Below are 20,507 nucleotides of genomic sequence, written 5' to 3'. Positions count from 1 at the left end.
CACTGTGAAGATACGATACATTTATATTTACCTTTTATACAGACCAAGTTGCTCTACTGGAAACCAAACTTAAATTCTTTGAGAAGGCAGATGGCTTGCTAAGAGAAGCAAAAGCCAAACTTCGTCAGTGTGAATCCTAGGATAGATTGGATAGTCCTGGTTGATGAGTGGGTTGAAAACCAAAGGTTCCAGGATGCTACATGTGACTAACCCATTATTGTGCTCTTGGGAAGGGCAGATGATACTGCTTTGGGTATTGCTGGACAGTAGAATGAATTGTCAAGTGAATTAATAAATTATAACAAAGTTCCTGTATGCAACTTTTATTACTTCATTGAAAATGAAGTCACATTATTGATTTGTTTAAGAAATAAAAATCTGAAGCATGACATTGTTATGCTGCTGTGGGTTGCTCTGGAAGGCCTAAAATCTTAATTAAACACTGGAAATATTGGGTCAGATTTAGCTTTTTAAAATTCATCTTTGCAGATTGACACTACGACCTTGCACACTACTTAAAAATGTATTGTGCAGTGTGTCTTGACTCACAACTCATAGCACGACTGACATTACAAAATGTTCCACAATGAATGGCTTGAAATAATACATTACTACTAGAAAGGTGACTACGTAATTCTCTAAACCCTTAAAAGTTACATACTGTTGCTTTAAAAATATATATAAACAAGTTAATGACTAGATGCATCTTAAAAGTTTAGAAAATGGGTATTTCACTTGTTAAACTTTACACATGAAGAGTGAGGTGCTAGTTTATACTATATAAGGCCATGGATGCGACAAATAAACCTACATTTTATGAACCAGCTATTCTGTTTTATTCTTTTATTTTTGAGGATTTGACCTTTACATTACCACAAACATTGTCCATATACAAGATGTGTAAAATATGCACAAAGGTCATTTCACATAACATTATACAATAATAAATTAAATTTGTTGAATAGACATTTGGAAATCTATTAACAATATTAACTCTGTCCATCTAATGGGTATTATAAGTGGTCAGTAAGGCAGCACAATACAGATCATGCAAACATCAGATCAAATTACAGGAAAAGACATTTGAAGATCTTCATGAATGTCTTTGATGTGAGTCTGTATGTTCAGAAATCTCACAGAATTCACTGTATGTGGCTGCTTGTGATATTTCTGCAGCATTCACATGCAGAACATGACCAGCTGAGTGAGACTCAATGCTATAAAAGCCATCATTTTAACATCAATATATTTAATTAAAACTCCAAAAGTCTTTGTTTTAAAGTTTTTACAAATTACCTGAGTGTTGCCATTTTTTACATTGAATATATTTATCATGTATAGGAAATTATTCTGGAAATAAGTCAGAAACTTAAGTACATATACAGTACATTCATTATTTTTTATCTTGAGAAGTGAGTGGTTTGGAATAATCATTCTAGCAACCTCTACCTGAGAACTCCCCACCCACACACACGTGCGCGCACGCGCCTGAAAAAGAGAAAAGCAATGCAAAGGTTGTGACTGCAGTCAGAGAAAACCACTTCTCACTCAAAGACTTTTTCAGATGACACACAGCATATAAATGTGAATCCATCTTTAGTAAGGGTTTAGGAGATGACGCTAAGTGGAATCTGCACAACCAAGTTCCTGAAAAAATAAATGATATTGTTATTTAAGTGAGCACAGAGTACATGTTATTTCCAAATATATTCTTAACATGTCTGACTGTAATAAAGTATTCAGTACCAAAAATTGGCATATATAGTGTGCCCTCCACAATTATTGGCACCCCTTGTAAAGATTAGTAAAAAGGTTTTGGGGGGGAAGTCACCTTTTGGTGAAGTAGCTTCATATCACACTGAAAAAAAAATGAGACAAATCCAACCTTTAATTGAAATAAATTTATTCAGAGAAAAACAAATCCCTCATCAAGAAATAATTATTTTCAACAAGAACACGCATGCCACCATTATTGACACCCCTGCATTTAATACTTTGTACAACCTCCATTTGCCGGTAAAATAGCAGTGAGCATATGTCCAAATCAACATAAAATTGGTTAGCTGAACACAGAATCAAGCTTCTGCCATGGTCATCTCAGTCCCCTGAGCTGAACCCCCACTGAAAACCTGTGGAGTGAGCTGAAGAGGAGCATGCACAAGAGAGGGCCAAGGAGCCTGGAGAGATTCTGTAAAGAGGTCTCAGATGCCCTGCTCTGTATTCTCCAACTGTATAAAATGTTGAGTCTCAGTGCTGTATAAAATGAAGAATCAGTGCTGTTTTACTGGCAAAGGCAAGTTGGACAAAGTAGTAAATGCAGGGGTACTGTTTTTGTTGAAAATAATTATTTCTTGATTAAGGATTTGTTTTTCTCTGAATACATTTATTTCAATTAAAGGTTGGATTTTTCCTCATTTTTTCGTTGTGAGATGAAGCTACTTCACCTAAAGATGGATTTTTTTCTAACCCTTTTTACTGATCTTTACAAGGGATGCCAGTAATCGTGGAGAACACTGTAATATGAAATAAGAGAATTTATATATTTATTTTTAATTATAATATTTATTTTTTAATTACATTATTAATATTTTATTAATGTATTTCTACATATTTACTCATTTCAAGTTTGAAAATATTTTTTCCATTGGCAGTAATAAAAACCTGTGAAAAAAAGCAAAATTATCAGTCAATGCAATAATTTCATGTTTTTCCATGTTTGCTTTTCAAATTTTAAAATACCGAAAATGTTACCTGGGCTAATCTGGCTTTACGGGCCTCCTTTTGCTGATAGTAAGCAGAGATGATACAGTTTCGTCTGCAAAATTCAATATGTAAGATATCAGTTATGCAAAATGTCATAAAGTGCACAATAAGTAATGAGATATATTTAATTATTAGTTCATAATTTGAGCTTCTACACTTGAAAAGAATGGCCATCAGAATACTTGACTCATCCATCAATATGTTAAGATTTTATCATTGTAATTGTACCATGCTGCACCACGCTGCACTTTCAGTTAATCAGTGATTTCAGCTGAGGTGCCAGCGTCTTCACATGAATGCATTTTAAATATTGGTACATCCCTAAATAGTGTAACATGCCATTTATTTATAATTTATTATTCATCCATGTTTATTGAAGTGTGCTTTGGCGCATTCTGTACTGCACAAATAATACAGCCTTGAAATGTCAAAACATTGAAATAGTTTTTGCTTTAACTATTGAAAAGAGCTAGTTTACTACTTATTTCAATTATTGTTTGACTCATGCAACCTACTACAGAGTGGAGTTTAGTTCAGATTACAGTAAATCCACTGTGTCCTGAACCATATCAGCTCTCACTTTGAAATTGTAACATGTTGTCAGAAGTGAAAAAAGGCCTCCAAAGTGAATGAACATGGATTACCTGAGTGAGTCACCACTCTTAAAAAAAAGAGAGCAAGATGAGGGCAAAGCAGCAATAGTAACTATGAAAGAGATAATGTGATTGACTACTAATTCTGTGGACAAACATGTCAGACAATGATATCCAGTGTATGGGAAGGTATGCAGCAACTGTAAAAAAAAAAAAGCAAATCACTCTGTAAGGGTATGCCAGAGCAAAAATAGAAATTAAATTCAAGAAGGGAGTGAATCTGACAGCAGCACAGCTTGAGTATTTTTGCTGTCTCCAATCAAACAAAGGATGAGGCTTGGCATGTATAACTAGATATTAACCCCTTCAGACACAAGGAAAAATGCTATGGAACTTCATGTGTACAATTGTACACATTATGTCTGAAGGGGTTATAGGTCACCTAGTACAAGTCAAAATAGATACTGCAGCATAGGCTAACATTATCCTTACAAGACTGGCAAGAAAGATAAAAAAACATACTCTTTTCATATCAGATCTCTCAAAAGGGCCTTATCAGAGTATGGTGGTAACAAGATACCCTTGACAGGAAAATGTGAAATTCCATGCACTCGAAAAGGACAGACTTCATGATTGTGAACTTAGAAAATGCCAGTCCAATACTAGGACTTAAGGAGTATGTATGGATGAATCTAGTGACACTCATAAGAAGTGTGGCGACACCAGACAGCAACTCTGCTGTAATGGAGGAATACAAAGATGTGATTGAGGTGCTGAAGTACCTTGAACAGCCATACCACATACAAATCAAACCAGATGCTACCCACAAAAAGTTCCAGTCATGTTGATAGACAGAATCAAAAAGGAACTACAAAGAATGGAAAAACTGAATGTAATTTCAAAGGTGGACAAACGAACACATTAACAATACTGGAAAAACCCAACAGCAAACTGCGAACATGCTTAGACCCAAGTGACTTAAATAACACAATTCACAACCAACACTAGCCCTGTGATGACCTGGCGACTTGTCCAGGGTGTACCCCGCCTTTCACCTGTAGTTAGCTGGGATAGGCTCCAGCTTGCCTGCGACCCTGTAGAACAGGATAAAGCGGCTAGAGATGATGAGATGAGATAATGAGATGAATGAGACAACCAACACTTCCAAATACCAACAACAGAGGAGATCATGAGTAAGCTAGCTGGCTTTGCATACTTCAGCACACTGGATGCAAGCTGTGGGTACTGGCAGATACCTCTCACTGAGGAATCATCATGTCTCACCATCATATCTTTCAATACTCCATTTAGAAGATACAGGTGTCTGTGTCTTTATTTTGGAATAAACAGCATTCAGGTGGTGTTTCACAAAAGGGTTTCATAGCTGTTTGAAGGCATCGAGGGCATGGTCTCAGACATAGATGACCTGTTGACCTATTTGCTAAAGACAGATAGGAACATGACAAGAGGCTGAGACAAGAAAGTGCTAGAAATATAAACTGAAGATTTATCTAAGAGAAAAGCAGAATTGGCATATGAGAGGTTAAGGGCCCAGTCCCACAACACTGATAACTATAACTACAACTATAATGATAACTATAAATAATTGGTCCCCTGCAGTTTATGTGGTTGGTGGTCACACCAGACCGATAACAATACCTATAGCCTGGGCCTGGGTTTATCGGTATCAGTGAGACTGCTTCTGGACCGATTTTTCCAGACCTGAACCTGATTCAAAAACATCTGACCAATTAGGTAATTGTTTACATGTGTTTACAATAGCCTGAGAACGTGATATTTTTCCCATGCATCTTTGTACATCCTTGTTGCATCAATGGAGGAGAAGCTGATTATAGAAGTGTCAAAGAATCCCATGCTTTATGACAAAAAGCACGAGCTGTACAAAGATACAGCCAAAAAGGAAGACGTCTGGAAAATCATCAGCAGTAGAGTGGGTATGACTGGTAAGTGTGTGTGTGGCAAAATGTGTGTCGTGTGTGTAGTATGTGTGGTTGCACACTCTAAAATCTCCATTTCTCCATGCCACACACTCTCTTTGTTACCCAGCACCAGCTGTAGATCATGTTAAAAAAAAAATTTAGAGCACGAAGTGTCATGTTGAACCATTTTAAACTGAGATTTTAGAGTATGCATCTATACACACTACACACACACTACGCCACAAATACTATCTGTGGATCATGTAAAAAACAATTTGCAGCACAAGTTCTCATGTCTGATACACTTTCCATGTGCCCACTGCCAAATAATATATTTTTTAAATTACCTAAATTAGATGAAACATAAAACTTATCACCTTACTCACACCTGAGTCTGAGAGCTGAGTGCCCACTTACACATTCACAAAAGAATATTCACATGGTAACGGCATGATAATTATTTTCTCTCTTTCGGTTTCAATTGGTTTCTCTTTCGCGGTGAGAACGCCAACCATAAACAGGATAAAATATGTCAGCCATAGTTTAGGCTACCTGTTTGTGTTAAAGGTTCATTTATTAGCACTCTCAAAGCAAAACACACAGGCAAGTGTCTTATGTACATATAGTGATATGAATGTCATCTTGGATCTGAATGTCATGGCAATATTGGGCTTTTGATGATTTCTCCGAACTGTTCGTTTTCTGTGGTGAAATGATTGTACAACATACAGTATTTCTTTGATAGAAAAAGCCCATGAATTTGGTGCAGAAGTTTTAATTTATTTTGGGTTTTCTGAAATCAACACAGGGTCAAAATTATTCATACAGTACATGGTCAAAACTTTACATACACTCAGATTATTAATTCAGAGGTGCTGAGACTTCCAAAATGTCTCTTATCTTGCCAAGGCTAAGACCTCTTAACTTCCTGTTAGTGACAATGATTGACTACAGCTGGTAGTTTCTCTGTGCCTTCATAAAAAGGGTTTGTTTACAGCACTCATTGGATTGACCAACACACAGTAAAATGGGAAAGTCCAAGGAGCTCAGTGCAGATCTGAGAAAGAGGATTGCAGATATACACAACTCCGGAATGTCTCTTGGAGCCATTTCTAAACAACTGCAAATTCCAAGATCAGTTCAAACAATTGTATGCAAGTTATTGTGAGGTGTAGTCACTTTGCCAAGCCACTTTGCTTCAAGAAAACGTTAGGGTTTTGCTGGGATTCGAACCTGGTTCACTGGTGTGATAATCTAGCAAACCCCCACTAGGCCACCAGGGGGATGACTCAAATGCAGAGGCGTGAGTAGAAAAAGTATCAAAAGGTTTATTTACAATATTTACAAGAAATCCAAAAAGTATAATCCAAAACGCTCAGAAGATCTTAAGGGAAAAAATAAAAAATCCAAAAGTTCAAAGTCAATACAAAAACCAAAAAAACTAGAAAAGGCAAAAATACCAAACGCTCAGAAGATTCACAGAGTTAAAAAACAAAGTCCAAAAGAAAGCAAAAATACAAAGAACACAAGGACGAGGAAATCGGAACAGAGGTAACTGGAGCTTAAACATAACAGCACAAAGACTGTGACAAGAGGACTGAACTCAGGGGGTATAAATACACAAAATAAATTGGAAACAGGTGACACTAATGAAAACAGGCAATCAACACCAACCCAAAACACAGGACACAGTGGCGACCTCTAGAGGCCAAAACAAACATAGACAAAAAACAGGAAATAACAGCGGCCTCTAGAGGCCAAAACAGTCCCAGTCCTAACAGAAAACCCAAACTGTCACCCTCAGCTGAAAGGAAATTGGTTCGGATGGTCAGGAACCAGCATGGCACAGCCCTGCCATGAACTGGAAGCTGATGGATCACTGTCTATGGTTCAGTGAGTTTTATATCACCATGGACTAAGAGGCTACTATCCAAGAAATAACCCTCTGCTCCAAAATTGACACCTTCAAGCTTAAAGGAGATACGCAGAGCCTTTATTTTTAAATAAATTTCTGAGTGGATAGTATCTTCATCCTTGACTCTTGTATGCTGCATAAATGGGAATAAAAATATATATTTTTGAGAGTTAAAAATCGACCACAAAGTTGGCATTCGAGCTGCCCCGCTAAGCCAGCCAGCCCTGAGTGCATCACATCACAGCAGGAACCGGTTTTAAGGCCGAGGCCTTTGACAGCTATAGACCAAAGTCATATAAATAAAAAAATTTTTGGTGAAAGTAAGAAATACTGTTACCGACTTGCTCAACTAAGACTGATTTGACTTCATTGATTGTGGGTTGACTCTCATTAAAACAGGATAGGTGTTATAACTTATGCAACATACATGTACATGCATGCATTTTCACTGATAAAACATAAAAGGCTAATTAAGTAATCAGATGAACTGAAACAATCACATTCTGAAGCAAATTAAATAATCTTATACTGGTAACTTAAACACACAATACAAGTTACATGTATTAATCTAAATGCAGATAAACAACTTTTTTATCCAAATGAGAGTTGGAGCTTACCCGTCTGTGTTCTCACTTCTTGAAGACCGATTGTTTTTGAAACAATCTGACTTTCAGTTGTTCGTTCGGTTCTCCGTTCATTCACTTCTTCCACGTAAGGGAAAGATGGCAGCAATATCCAGTTTAGAAATAAGACGGCTGCTCCACTCATTCACTTCACACTGTGTCGTCCACCATTACTGCTTGGCTCAGGCAATTACTAAAACTCGTGGTGAAAAAGCATGTCACCAGTTTTAGCAACAACTGCAGGGAGGTCACTGCCCGAGCGATATGTCCCGTCCCGGGTTTTAGCAACAACCCTCGGCTCACTCCTGGAGGACTGGTGCAATTGAACTCACTTTTCTTTAAAATAAATAAATAAATAAATAAATAAATACTTTCCTTTTCTTGTAGTTTTCTTTTCCTTTAATTGTTGGTACTGCACCCTATTTCAATACGGGCTTATAGCCAAAGCTCCTTAACAGATCAGAGGTTTCGTATGAGTCTTCAGTAAAATGTGCAGAGCAGAGGAGAGACCATTTCATAGGCGCCCAATGTGCCTGTGAACTTCTCGCAAAACGTGTCCAAATCTTTGCAGTTTGAACATTCTTGGGCCATGAATGCAACGTAAATCCACCTTCTGTCATGTTGCTGTACCAGCCAGCAACACATCTATGTGGCATGGCGATAAATTAGCTCAAAATGGAGGATCGAGGTTGCAGTCAGCTCTGTGTTTTAGTATAGTGGAAATGTCGATGAGACCGATAGACTTCCTGCTGTGATGTTACAGACGTCAAGGTCATTCACTCAGACCGCTACCTATATAAATCACTTTAATCGTAAAAATTACTATATTAGATTTATTGTTAACGTTTAAAATGATTCCTGTGCCATTCTTGAGGTCTCAAGGCATTTATAAACAAAAGTGAGGCCATGGCTCTGTACATATGCTTTAACTAAAGTTTGCAACTGACCACATGGACAAAGAAAAAGCCTTCTGGAGGAAAGCTGTATGGTCACATTAGACAAAAATTGAGTTGTTTGGCCACAATGACCATGATGTACAGAGGAACACTGTACCAGCTGGGGGTGGTGGTAGCAGGATCATGCTCTGGGGCTGTTTTACTGCCAGTGGAACTGGTTTATTGCACAAAGTGGCTGGAATAATGAAGAAGGAGGACTACTTCAGAGTTCTTCAGCATAACCTCAAACCATTGGAATACTGAACATGATTGGGAGTCACAACAGGACAATGAACCCAAACACACATCAGAGCTGGTTGTGGAGGATAAAGCAGGCTAATGTTAAGCTTAAAACAAGCCCTGACTTCAACCCTATTGAACATATATGGACCATGCTTATAAGTCGAGTCCATGCCAAGAAAAAAAACAAATTAAACTCTACCAATTTTACCATGAAGAGTCATGAAATATCCAACCAGAATTCTGCCAGAAGCTTGTTCATGGTAAACAAAAAAATGTTTGGTCAAAGTGAATCTTGCGAATATTTTACCCAAATATTAGGTGTGCTGTATGTAAATTTTTGACACTGTGTGTATACTTTTGACCCTCTGTTGATTTCAGAAAACCCAAAGAAAATTGTGCACCAAATTCTAGTTGTTTTTTTAAGATATATGCTGTACAATCATTCTGCCACAGAAAAAGAACAGTTCAGAGAAATCATTGAAAGCCCAAATATTGCCATGACATTCATATTCAAGATGACATTCATGTCACTGCATGTAAACTTCTGACAACAATTGTATGTACAGTGTATAGCTGTGTCTGTCATGCTGCTGACTGTCCGAGTGGGTCTGTTACATGCAGAAGTGCCAGGAGTCTGAGATTAGCAGTCACTTATGTACTGTAGGATTTTATCTCTTCATCTCTGTCACTGTCAGCCATTCTGTGCTTCTGAGTGCACTGGGTGTGCACACAAACAGCATACAACCACTACATTTTCCCAAGAAAACCAACAACTGATAGTCAGGATTATAGTTGTGATATGATTGCTCCAGACTCAAAATAAATTCAGGTATAGTTATAGTTATCGGTGTTGTGGGACTGGGCCATATACCGTATACTTAGGTTACATTCTGAGTCAGGAGTTACTAAGACCTGATCCCAGCAGTGTAAGCCATCATGGAAATGGAAACCCCAAAGGACTGTACAATGCTTTTTACTTATACTCCCTACATTTAACACAAATATCTGTACTTTCTATACATTACACTTTCAAATTAGGTTCATTACTTTAGTTTTAATGCATTTGAGGAGAATTGTTTAATTAAATACCTAATGCTTTAGCTTTATGTGATATATATGCACTTCAAATAAGCTATTAGCAAGCATGTAAGCAGCAGCAAGTAAGGTACAGTGTTCACCACAATTATTAGCACCCCTTGTAAAAATTAGTGAAGATTAGTAAAGAAATATTAGTAAAGAAAAGGGTTAGGAAAAAAATCCACCTTTTGGTGAAGTAGCTTCATCTCACACTGAAAAAAGTGAGAAAAATGCAACATTTAATTGAAATAAATTCATTCAGAGAAAAACAAATCTATCAAGAAATAATTATTTTCAACAAAAATGCATGTGCCACTATTATTGGCACCCCTGCATTTAATACTTTGCCGGTAAAAGAGCACAGAGTATTCTTCTATAACATTTTATAAGGTTGGAGAATGCAGAGCAGGGCATCTAAGACCATTCCTCTTTACACAATCTCTCCAGATCATCTAGGGTCCTTGGCCCTGTCTTGTGCACTCTCCTCTTCAGCCCATACCACAGGTTTCCAATGGGTTTTAGGTCAGGGGACTGAGATGGCCATGGCAGAAGCTTGGTTCTGTGGTCAGCTGACTATTTTTGTCTTGATTTGGACATATGCTTTGGATCATTGTTCTGCTGGAAGATCCAGTGATGATCCAGTTTTAGTTTTGTGGCAGAGGAAGCCCCAGATTTTTAATTAAAATATCCTAGTATTTCATGGAGTCCATGATGCCATGTACCCTAACGAGGCTTCCAGGGCCTTTGGAGGTAAAATAGCCCCAAAACATCATAGAATTTCCACCATATTTTACAGTTGGGATAGGGTTCTTTTCATTATTGCCATCCTTCTTTTTACATCAAACCCACCTTGAGTGTTTATTGCCAAAAAGCTTCATTTTGTTATGTCAGACCATAGAAGTAGCGTTTTGCAAACTTCAGGTGCTTATGTACCGTAACTCCCTCCTACTAATTCAGACATCACCACATGTTGAACCTGTTCTTCGAAGGAACCAAAATGGCTTTCATAAGGGAGATCCACTCTACCACAGATACTTGCCCTCAGAAGGATTATTGAAGAAGTTAGAGTCTCCAAGAGGAAAGCCTTCATCATATTTGTGGACTTCTGTAAAGCCTTCAACAGTGTCAATAGGGAAGCAATGATGCATATCCTCTGCAACTATAGAATTCCAGACCCGATAATAAAGGCCACTGCAGTGATGTATGACAGCCCTTTGTGTTTTGTCAACACCTCAGATGGCCCTACAAAGGAATTTACAACCACTATGGGCATCCTCCAAGGAGATGCTATTGGTCCATTCCTATTTGTGATTGTTCGTGGAGAACTTCATGGTGGTGTGTGAACATGCTGCGGCTTCTCTCTCTCCCAACAAAATATTTTCATGTTTTTTGTCCTGTGAGTCACAGAGTTTTTGTATGTCTTCATCTTGTCTACATGTCTTTAAGCGCACATACAGTTGTGAGTTCCTGCTTGATGTCAGAAGAACCACATTTTTAGAGCTAAACTCTGAACACAGAGAAGAGATACAAGTTTGTGGTCTGCTCAGGAGGCCAGCACCATCACCAACCACCACTCCTTCATCTTGCCCACAGTGGAAGCACCACAAGTGGCACAAGAGGAAGCAGAAGAGAGGTAAGTGTGGCGGTATCCGAGCTAGGCTAGCAGCTAGCCCACACAAGCTGGCCATTCCCACCATGGTACTGGCTAATGTACACTCTTTGGACAATAAGCTGGACTACATACGCCTACTACAATCAACTCAGAAGACTGTGAGAGACTGTTGTGTTTTTGTGTTTATGGAAACATGGCTCAACAACAACGTCCCAGACCATGCCATTCAGCTCGAGCGGCTAACATGCTATTGAGTGGACAGAGCTCTCGTTGAAGGAGGTAAGACCTGTGGCGGGGGGCTCTGTGTTTACATCAATGATGCCTGGTGTCACGATGCTGCTGTGGTCTGCAAACACTGCTCACCGTTAGTGGAGTTTATGGTTATTAAGGGCCGACCATTCTATCTACAGAGAGAATTTACAGCCGTTTTAATCATTGCTGTTTATATCCCTCTGAGCTCCAACAACAACAATAGGAGTGAAGCACTGAATGAACTGTATCAGCACATCAGTGAGCAGCAGACAGCCCACCCTGATGCTTTTCTCATCTTGGCTGGCAATTTCAACCATGCAGATTCAAAGAGTGTGTTTCCCAAGACATATCAACACATACAGTGCGTTTACATGCACATCCAAATCGAGTTACTGTTGGTAATCGAGCTAAGGGTCCCAGCAGGGGTGCCAGAGAAATCCAATCCTACATGCACACAAGGAAATCGAGCTATTGTGTGAGGTACATTGTGCACCCGAACCACAGGTGGTGCTACACACCCCATCGTGTTGGTACACTTCCGGTTGTCGTCATGAAGAAGAGCAATTCAAGAGTATAAACAAAGTTATCAGTTCTGTGTTCACAAGAAGAACGACGACGAGGACAGCAACATCGATATATATATATATATATATATATATATATATATATATATATATATATATATATATTCAACTCCTTAAGCTGAATGAGCATGAACTCTATCTCCTCATTGCTCCAGAAGTGCACGTTTCTACTACTGTTGTCATGCCGACCGAGGCTGTTGTGTTTCCCGCTTGTGGTCTCGTCACTCGTCACTTCCGGAAGGGGCAGTGCTGAAGTAAGTAGCTCGACTACGTAGCTCGATAGGGTTTACATGCACTAAGTAGCTCGGCTACAATCGCATAATCTAGGTCGCGTAGCTCAATTACGAGAAATCCAGTTCGGTTCGATTTCAGCCGAGCTAAGGTGTTTCCATGGCATTTAGAACTTCGATTTCAGTCGAGCTATGGCAGAAATTTTATTTTCTCTGTGCATGTAAACGCACTGATAGACTTTTCAATACGGGGAAACAACACATTGGACCAAGTCCACACCACCCTGAGAGGAGCTTACAAGGCCCTTCCCCTCCCCCACATTGGTGCCGCTGACCACATCACTGTTATGCTAATGCCAGCATACAGACCACTGGTCAAAGTCATCAAACCAGTTCGCAAGCAGGTAGGAGTGTGGCCAGAAGGGTCTTTGGGACTTCAGGACTGTTTTAACACCACAAATTGGAATGTGTTTAAAAAAGTTGCTACTTACAACAACACCACAGATCTTCAGGAGTACACAGATACTATCTCTGCCTACATCACCAAGTGTATTGATGATGTAACTGACCTCAAGACCATCACTGTTCAGGGCAATCAGAAGCCAAGGCTGACAGGAGAGTTCTATAAGCTCCTGAAAGCTAGGAACACTGCCTTCACAGCAGGAGATCAGGTGGACCTGAGGACAGCTAGAAACAACCTGTCTTGGGGCATCAGAAGGGCTAAGAGGCAGTACTTCAGGAGGATAGCTCATCGCTTCAGTGACAGCAGAGATACACGGAGCCTGTGGTGGGGGATACAGACCATCACAGATTACAAGCCCCCCCCCCACACACACACACAGACCTGCGACAACACCACTTCTATGCTGAATGAGCTGAACGACTTCTTCGCTTGGTTTGAGGCATACAAAAGCACGCCTGCACAGAAATCCTCTCCTCCTCCTGGCAACCAGGTGCTGACGCTGTCCCCGGTCAGTGTGAGGAGATCATTCAGCAGGATCAACACTTGGAAAGCTCCTGGTCCTGACAACATACCTGGTTGTGTGCTGAAGGACTGTGCAGGGGAACTCGCAGTTGTCTTCACAGAAATCTTTAACATCTTGCTGAGTCAGGCCATTGTCCCTGCATGCTTCAAAGCCACCACCATCATCCCTGTCCTGAAGAAGGCGTCGCCCTCCTGTTTCAATGACTACCATCTGGTGGCACTCACCTCCATCCTTATGAAGTGATTTGAATGGCTAGTCATGCAACACATCAAGTCTATCCTTCCCCACTCCCTGAACCCCTTCCAATTTGCATATCGGTCCAATCGCTCGACCAATGATGCCATCTCCACTGCCCTCTACACAGCCCTCACACATCTAAACACAAAAGACTCTTATGTTAGAATGCTATTCATTGATTTCAGCTCAGCATTCAACACTATCATCCCCCAACAGCTCATTTTCAAACTGGACAGGCTGGGGCTGAACACCTCACTGTGCAACTGGCTGTTAGAATTCCTGACCAGGAGACCACAGGCAGTACGAGTCAGCAGTAACACATCCAGCACCATCACACTGAACACGGGGTCCCCAAGAATGTGTGCTGAGCCCCCTTCTATTCACTCTGCTGACACACAACTGCACATCGTCGCACAGTTCTAGCCTCTTCATCAAGTTTGCAGACAACACGACTGTGGTGGGTCTCATCAGCAACAATGATGAGACAAACTACAGGAGTGAGGTGAGCCGCCTAGCCTTGTGGTGCAGACACAACAATCTCTCTCTGAACACTGATAAGACAAAGGAGATTGTTGTGGACTTCAAGAAAATGCGTACCCAGCATGCTCCTCTGACCATCAATGGTACTGCCGTGGAGAGGATGAGCAGCACCAAGTTCCTGGGAGTGCACTTCTCAGAGGACCTGTCCTGGAACAACAACACAGCATCACTGGACAGGAAGGCTCACCAGCACCTCTACTTCCTCCGCAAGCTGAGGAGAGCTAGAGCACCAACCCCCATCATGTGCACCTTTTACAGAGGTGCCATCGAGAGCATCCTGACCAGCTGTATCACTGTGTGGTATGGCGCCTGCACCGCGTCCTGCCGCAAGACCCTCCAGCACATCGTGAGGGCAGCTGAGAAGATCGTCGACACCTCTTTCCCCTCCCTCCAAGACATACACAGGACTCGCCTCACTCGGAAAGCCCTTTGCATGGCAGGTGATCCTACCCACCCACTACACAGCTTCTTCAGCCTGCTGCCATCAGGGAGGAGACTGTGGAGTCTCCAGGCTAGAACCAGCAGACTGAGGGACAGCTCCATCCACCAGGCTGTCAGGATCCTCAACTCTCTCCCTGCTCTGCCCCCCCCCCCCCTTTTGCCCCCTGCACACATAAACTTTGGATCTTGCATCCCTCCCCATCAGTATACAAACTCAGGATCCTGACCCCCCCATCAATACCGGACTTTACCATCATCAAGAACTGGTTATGCACACATCACTTTAGGCAGTCTATAAGCTCATCCAATTTGCACTATTGTTTATAATTGCACTAGCCATACCCACAGACTTTAATCTGTTAGGTGCCTACGTATGTCACTTTATTGTTCTGATGTCAATGTACTCCCAGGGCTCCCTTGCAAAAGAGATTTAAAATCTCAATGGGATATCACCTGGTAAAATAAAGGACAAATAAAATAAATTAAAAACATCAGGGACCTTTATATTTTCTATCTTTACGATTAGTGTGTATTAGTCATATATTTTACACTTCTCATCTCATTATCTCTAGCCGCTTTATCCTTCTACAGGGTCGCAGGCAAGCTGGAGCCTATCCCAGCTGACTACGGGCAAAAGGCGGGGTACACCCTGGACAAGTCGCCAGGTCATCACAGGGCCGACACATAGACACAGACAACCATTCACACCTACGGTCAATTTAGAGTCACCAGTTAACCTAACCTGCATGTCTTTGGACTGTGGGGGAAACCGGAGCACCCGGAGGAAACCCACGCGGACACGGGGAGAACATGCAAACTCCACACAGAAAGGCCCTCGCCGGCCCCGGGGCTCAAACCCAGGACCTTCTTGCTGTGAGGCGACAGCGCTAACCACTACACCACCGTGCCGCCATATTTTACACTTAGTGTTTATTTAATGTTTAATGTTTATTGCTGCACCATGGGTTTGAGAGTAATACAATTTCAATCTTCTGTATGTCCTGTACATATTGCAGTATTGACAATAAAGTAGACTTTGACTTGTGGACTACATTTTAAGGCAATTAGTTGATTCCATCCCCACAAAGGGTCTTACTATCAGTAAAAGATCAGGAAGACAAAGCTCCAAATACCTTATTGATGTGGATTACACCAATGACATCATTCTAATACCTGAGCTCCTAACTTCAGCACAGGAAGTTCTCTCATCTCTGGAGGAAGCTGCTGCAAAAGTTGGTCTTTTTCCTTAATACCAAGAAGACAGAACTTTTGACCACCACTGAAGATGCAGACCATCAACACATTCTCACAATGAGTGGCACTGACCTGAAAGAGGTCACTCACTTATCATTGACAGCAGAAAGGACTTCCTGTCTCAGAAAAGTTAGGCATGGAATGCATACAATAAACTACATCACATCTAGCAAGTAGACATTCTACATCCACTAAATTCAGTTTCTTCCAAGCCTGTGTGGAGAGTATCCTTCTCTATGGAGCAGAAACATAGACCAGACCATCAACAAGGAACTGGAAAAATGTCTTGATGGCACTTACACCAAGCTATTGATGATGGTACGGAAACTTTCTTGGAAAAACCACTCCCTGAAATCTTAGATCTATGGAGAAATCCCTCTGATCTCTACTACCTTGGCATAAAGAAGAGCCCAGTTTGCTGGCCACTGCTGCAGAGCGAAAACTCAAGTAATCTCCAACACCATTTTTTGGAGACTGCCTTGCCCAAACTGAGGAGCCAGACTGTTCACCTATCCAGACACCTTAGTTAGGGATACTGGCCTACTCCTTGGCAAAATGGGTAGAGCAATGATGGACAAGACCCAGTGGCTAAAGATTGTGTCACGGATCTCGAAGGTATTCAACTGATAGAAAAGACATTTTTTCTGGCATACTTTCCAAATAATCTGTTGGCAGGAAGATGGCATCTGATAGTAGCTTTGGAGCCTTGGAAACCCCAAGATTTTATTTTTTCTTGTAATTCATCAACAGTGATCCTTGGGGATTTTTTTTTTTTTTTGCCTCACTTTCCATCCTCACTGTACATGGGGGTAAAATAAACTCGGGTCCTCTTCCAGGCAAGTTTGTAACAGTTCCAGTTGGTGTCCACTTTTTTATTATTTCCCTAACATTAGAAATGGGCATTTTCAGGTGAGTAGTCTTTTTATCATCTCATCTCATCTCATTATCACTAGCTGTTTTATCCTGTTCTACAGGGTCGCAGGCAAGCTGGAGCCTATCCCAGCTGACTACGGGCGAAAGGCGGGGTACACCCTGGACAAGTCGCCAGGTCATCACAGGGCTGACACATAGACACAGACAACCATTCACACTCACATTCACATCTACGGTCAATTTAGAGTCACCAGTTAACCTGACCTGCATGTCTTTGGACTGTGGGGGAAACCGGAGCACCCGGAGGAAACCCACACGGAGGAAACCCACGCGGACACGGGGAGAACATGCAAACTCTGCACAGAAAGGCCCTCGCCGGCCACGGGGCTCGAACCCGGACCTTCTTGTTGTGAGGCGACAGCGCTAACCACTACACCACCGTGCCGCCCTATTATTATTATTATTATTAGGGGCGGCACAGTGGTGTAGTGGTTAGCACTGTCGCCTCATAGCAAGAAGGTCCGGGTTTGAGCCCCATAGCCGGTGAGGGCCTTTCTGTGCGAAGTTTGCATGTTCTCCCCGTGTCCATGTGGGTTTCCTCCGGGTGCTCCGGTTTCCCCCACAGTCCAAAAGACATGCAGGCTAGGTTAACTGGCGACTCTAAATTGACCGTGAGTGTGAATGGTTGTCTGTGTCTATGTGTCAGCCCTGTGATGATCTGGTGACTTGTCCAGGGTGTACCCCGCCTTTCGCCCGTAGTCAGCTGGGATAGGCTCCAGCTTGCCTGTGACCCTGTAGAACAGGATAAAGCGGCTAGAGATAATGAGATGAGATGAGATAATAATAATAATAATAATAATAATAATAATTTTGTTTTAAAATATAACCATTCCCTGACTTATGAAGGATCCCTCATTTGGTTTGTGTGTTTTCATATCTTTCCCATATTGATAGATGACTAAGGAAACTTGGCCTCTGTGTCACCTCATATTTATACCCCAGTTAATCAGGAAATTATGGTTTACAGCTTGAAAGTTTGTACACACTCCAATCAACTAAAAAAATTGTATAATTTAACTGGGAAACATTTTAGTTACATTGTATTCACTACAATTTCCAGGGGTGCCAATAATAGTGGCACATGTGTTTTTGTTAAATAATTATTTCTTGAGGGATTTATTTTTCACTGACCAGATTTACCTCAATTAAAGGTTAGATTTCTCTCCGTTTTTCAGTCTGAGATGAAGCTACTTTAGCAAAAGGTGGATTTTCTTTAAACCTTTTTAGTATTATTTACAAGGGGTGCCAATAAGCATGGAGGGCACTGTAATAGCTATAAGCTAACATTATATACAATTGGGTTGTTGAGGTAAGTACACTGTACATATCTAATCAATACTGACTACATGTACAAGTGGATTATTTATTTGTTACAAAGTACTTGCCAATTAAAGGTGCTGACTGCAAAGTTGTCTGAAATTTTCAATTTTTTTTTATTGTGCATGGCATTTTCCTATGTCTTGCAATAACATATTATAACATAGCAAGACATCTCATGCAGACAAGATGTGATCATTTTGATGTGCTGAGGGTCGCTTTTCTCCATTTTGGGACCATTTTCCTACCTCCTGACGTAAACAGTATGACCCTAAGGAAACAGCCAAATATAAGGCGCTTTAACTAATTAGCATAACTATGAAACTGCATCACACCAAGATGGTGACATACGGAAAACGTCGTGACAATTAAAAATGTATTATACCAGCAGATCGCGTTACATCCAAAAGCTGAAACATGCAGGCATCACAGATCCATATAACTTACCCACAAATGTATTTATTTATTATGCCCATTGCACTCACCCTCTCTCTCTGTGTGTGTGTGTGTGTGTGTGTGTGTGTGTGTGTGTGTGTGCGCGCGCGCGTGCGCGCGCGTGCGTTTACAGCTTCAGGTGGGTGAAATGCAAAGGAGGAATTTAGCTGTGCTTTTTTTTAATGTAAGTGATTCAAGGGCCTGATTGAGCCATCAAACTAGATGAAAAGTGAACTATGGCACAAGGCACATTACTATTACATCACAAATAAGCAATAATGATTAATTAATTTAACAATATTATTTAATTAAATCGGGGCGGCACGGTGGTGTAGTGGTTAGCGCTGTCGCCTCACAGCAAGAAGGTTCGGGTTCGAGCCCCGTGGCCGGTGAGGGCCTTTCTGTGTGGAATTTGCATGTTCTCCCCGTGTCCGCATGGGTTTCCTCCGGGTGCTCCGGTTTCCCCCACAGTCCAAAGACATGCAGGTTAGGTTAACTGGTGACTCTAAATTGACCGTAGGTGTGAATGTGAGTGTGAATGGTTGTCTGTGTCTATGTGTCAGCCCTGTGATGACCTGGCGACTTGTCCAGGGTGTACCCCGCCTTTCGCCCGTAGTCAGCTGGGATAGGCTCCAGCTTGCCTGCGACCCTGTAGAACAGGATAAAGCGGCTACAGATAATGAGATGAGATGAGATATATGCATTAGTAGCTGTATTAAATGTATTCATATTTGGAGCAATGGGAAATACAGATGCTAGTAGAGAATTCCACATCCTACTTCTTCCAGGAATTATAGGAAGAGAGATGGAGGCTTGGTGTTAGACTTTAGTATGTTCACAGCATATGGGTGGCCACTCACAGTTGATCAAGTTACTCTTCCTCTGGGTGCACCCGTAGGCAATATTCTGGTCAGCTCAACAGATAGTTGCAGGAAGTAGTGATGGTAGAAAACACACACTGAAGCGATGTTCCTCCTGTGCTCCAGTGGGAAGATGCTAACCTTACAGAGGTCATTAATGTTTAAAAGGCAGAGAGCTTTCCTCTGCAGCCTATCTAATAATCAAACAGCTGAAGAAACTGCTATTAAAAGGACACTGTGTTGCACTGGACTGAAAAACATGATGAAGCAACAAAAAATCAAACAAACTCTTACTGAGAAAGCAAAGACCGCACTTTGCCTCCCAGATTGTATGATATCAAGCAACCAGTCAGGCTTCGGTGGATGCCTCCATATCAGACTTAGGAGCAGTTTTGATGCATCTTAGGAGCAGTGGTTGCATATGCATAGAAAGCCCTAACCAAGGTGCAAATCAACTATGCCCTAATCAAACAAGACATGCTTGCCATTGCATTTGGATGGTTCAATCAATTCATATCTTGCAAACAGACCAATGTTGAGACAGATCACAATCCACTGGTCTTCAAAAAGCTGATTGGAAGTGGTATACTTAGGATACAGAGGCTTCTCCTGAAACTGCAGCCTTACTAGCTGAATGTTATCCACAACATGGGCAAAGAAATGTTTATGGCTGATACTCTATCCAAGGTATTCCTCAACATCATGAATGATAATTCAGACTCTTGTGACAAGTTGGA

The 20,507-nt window shown here is 41.2% G+C and overlaps 1 protein-coding gene across 1 annotated transcript in view; it reads right to left on the bottom strand.

The window, feature by feature from the left end:
- Positions 1 to 1,003: 1,003 nt before the first annotated feature.
- Positions 1,004 to 20,507, bottom strand: part of ppm1nb (protein phosphatase, Mg2+/Mn2+ dependent, 1Nb (putative)) — a 47,357-nt gene continuing 27,853 nt past the window's right edge. The window contains exons 5-6 of the mRNA XM_060935039.1: positions 2,752 to 2,815; positions 1,004 to 1,647 (exon numbers count right to left, since the gene is read on the bottom strand). Of these exons, the coding sequence (XP_060791022.1) occupies positions 1,621 to 1,647; positions 2,752 to 2,815 (91 nt within the window). The 3' untranslated portion in view covers positions 1,004 to 1,620. The remainder of the gene's footprint in view (positions 1,648 to 2,751; positions 2,816 to 20,507) is intronic.

This window comes from Neoarius graeffei, chromosome 12 (genome assembly GCF_027579695.1).
Source record: "Neoarius graeffei isolate fNeoGra1 chromosome 12, fNeoGra1.pri, whole genome shotgun sequence".
NCBI classification, from domain to species: domain Eukaryota; kingdom Metazoa; phylum Chordata; class Actinopteri; order Siluriformes; family Ariidae; genus Neoarius; species Neoarius graeffei.
Note: the sequence above shows the minus strand (reverse complement) of the source record. Positions and strands in the feature narration are given on the sequence as shown.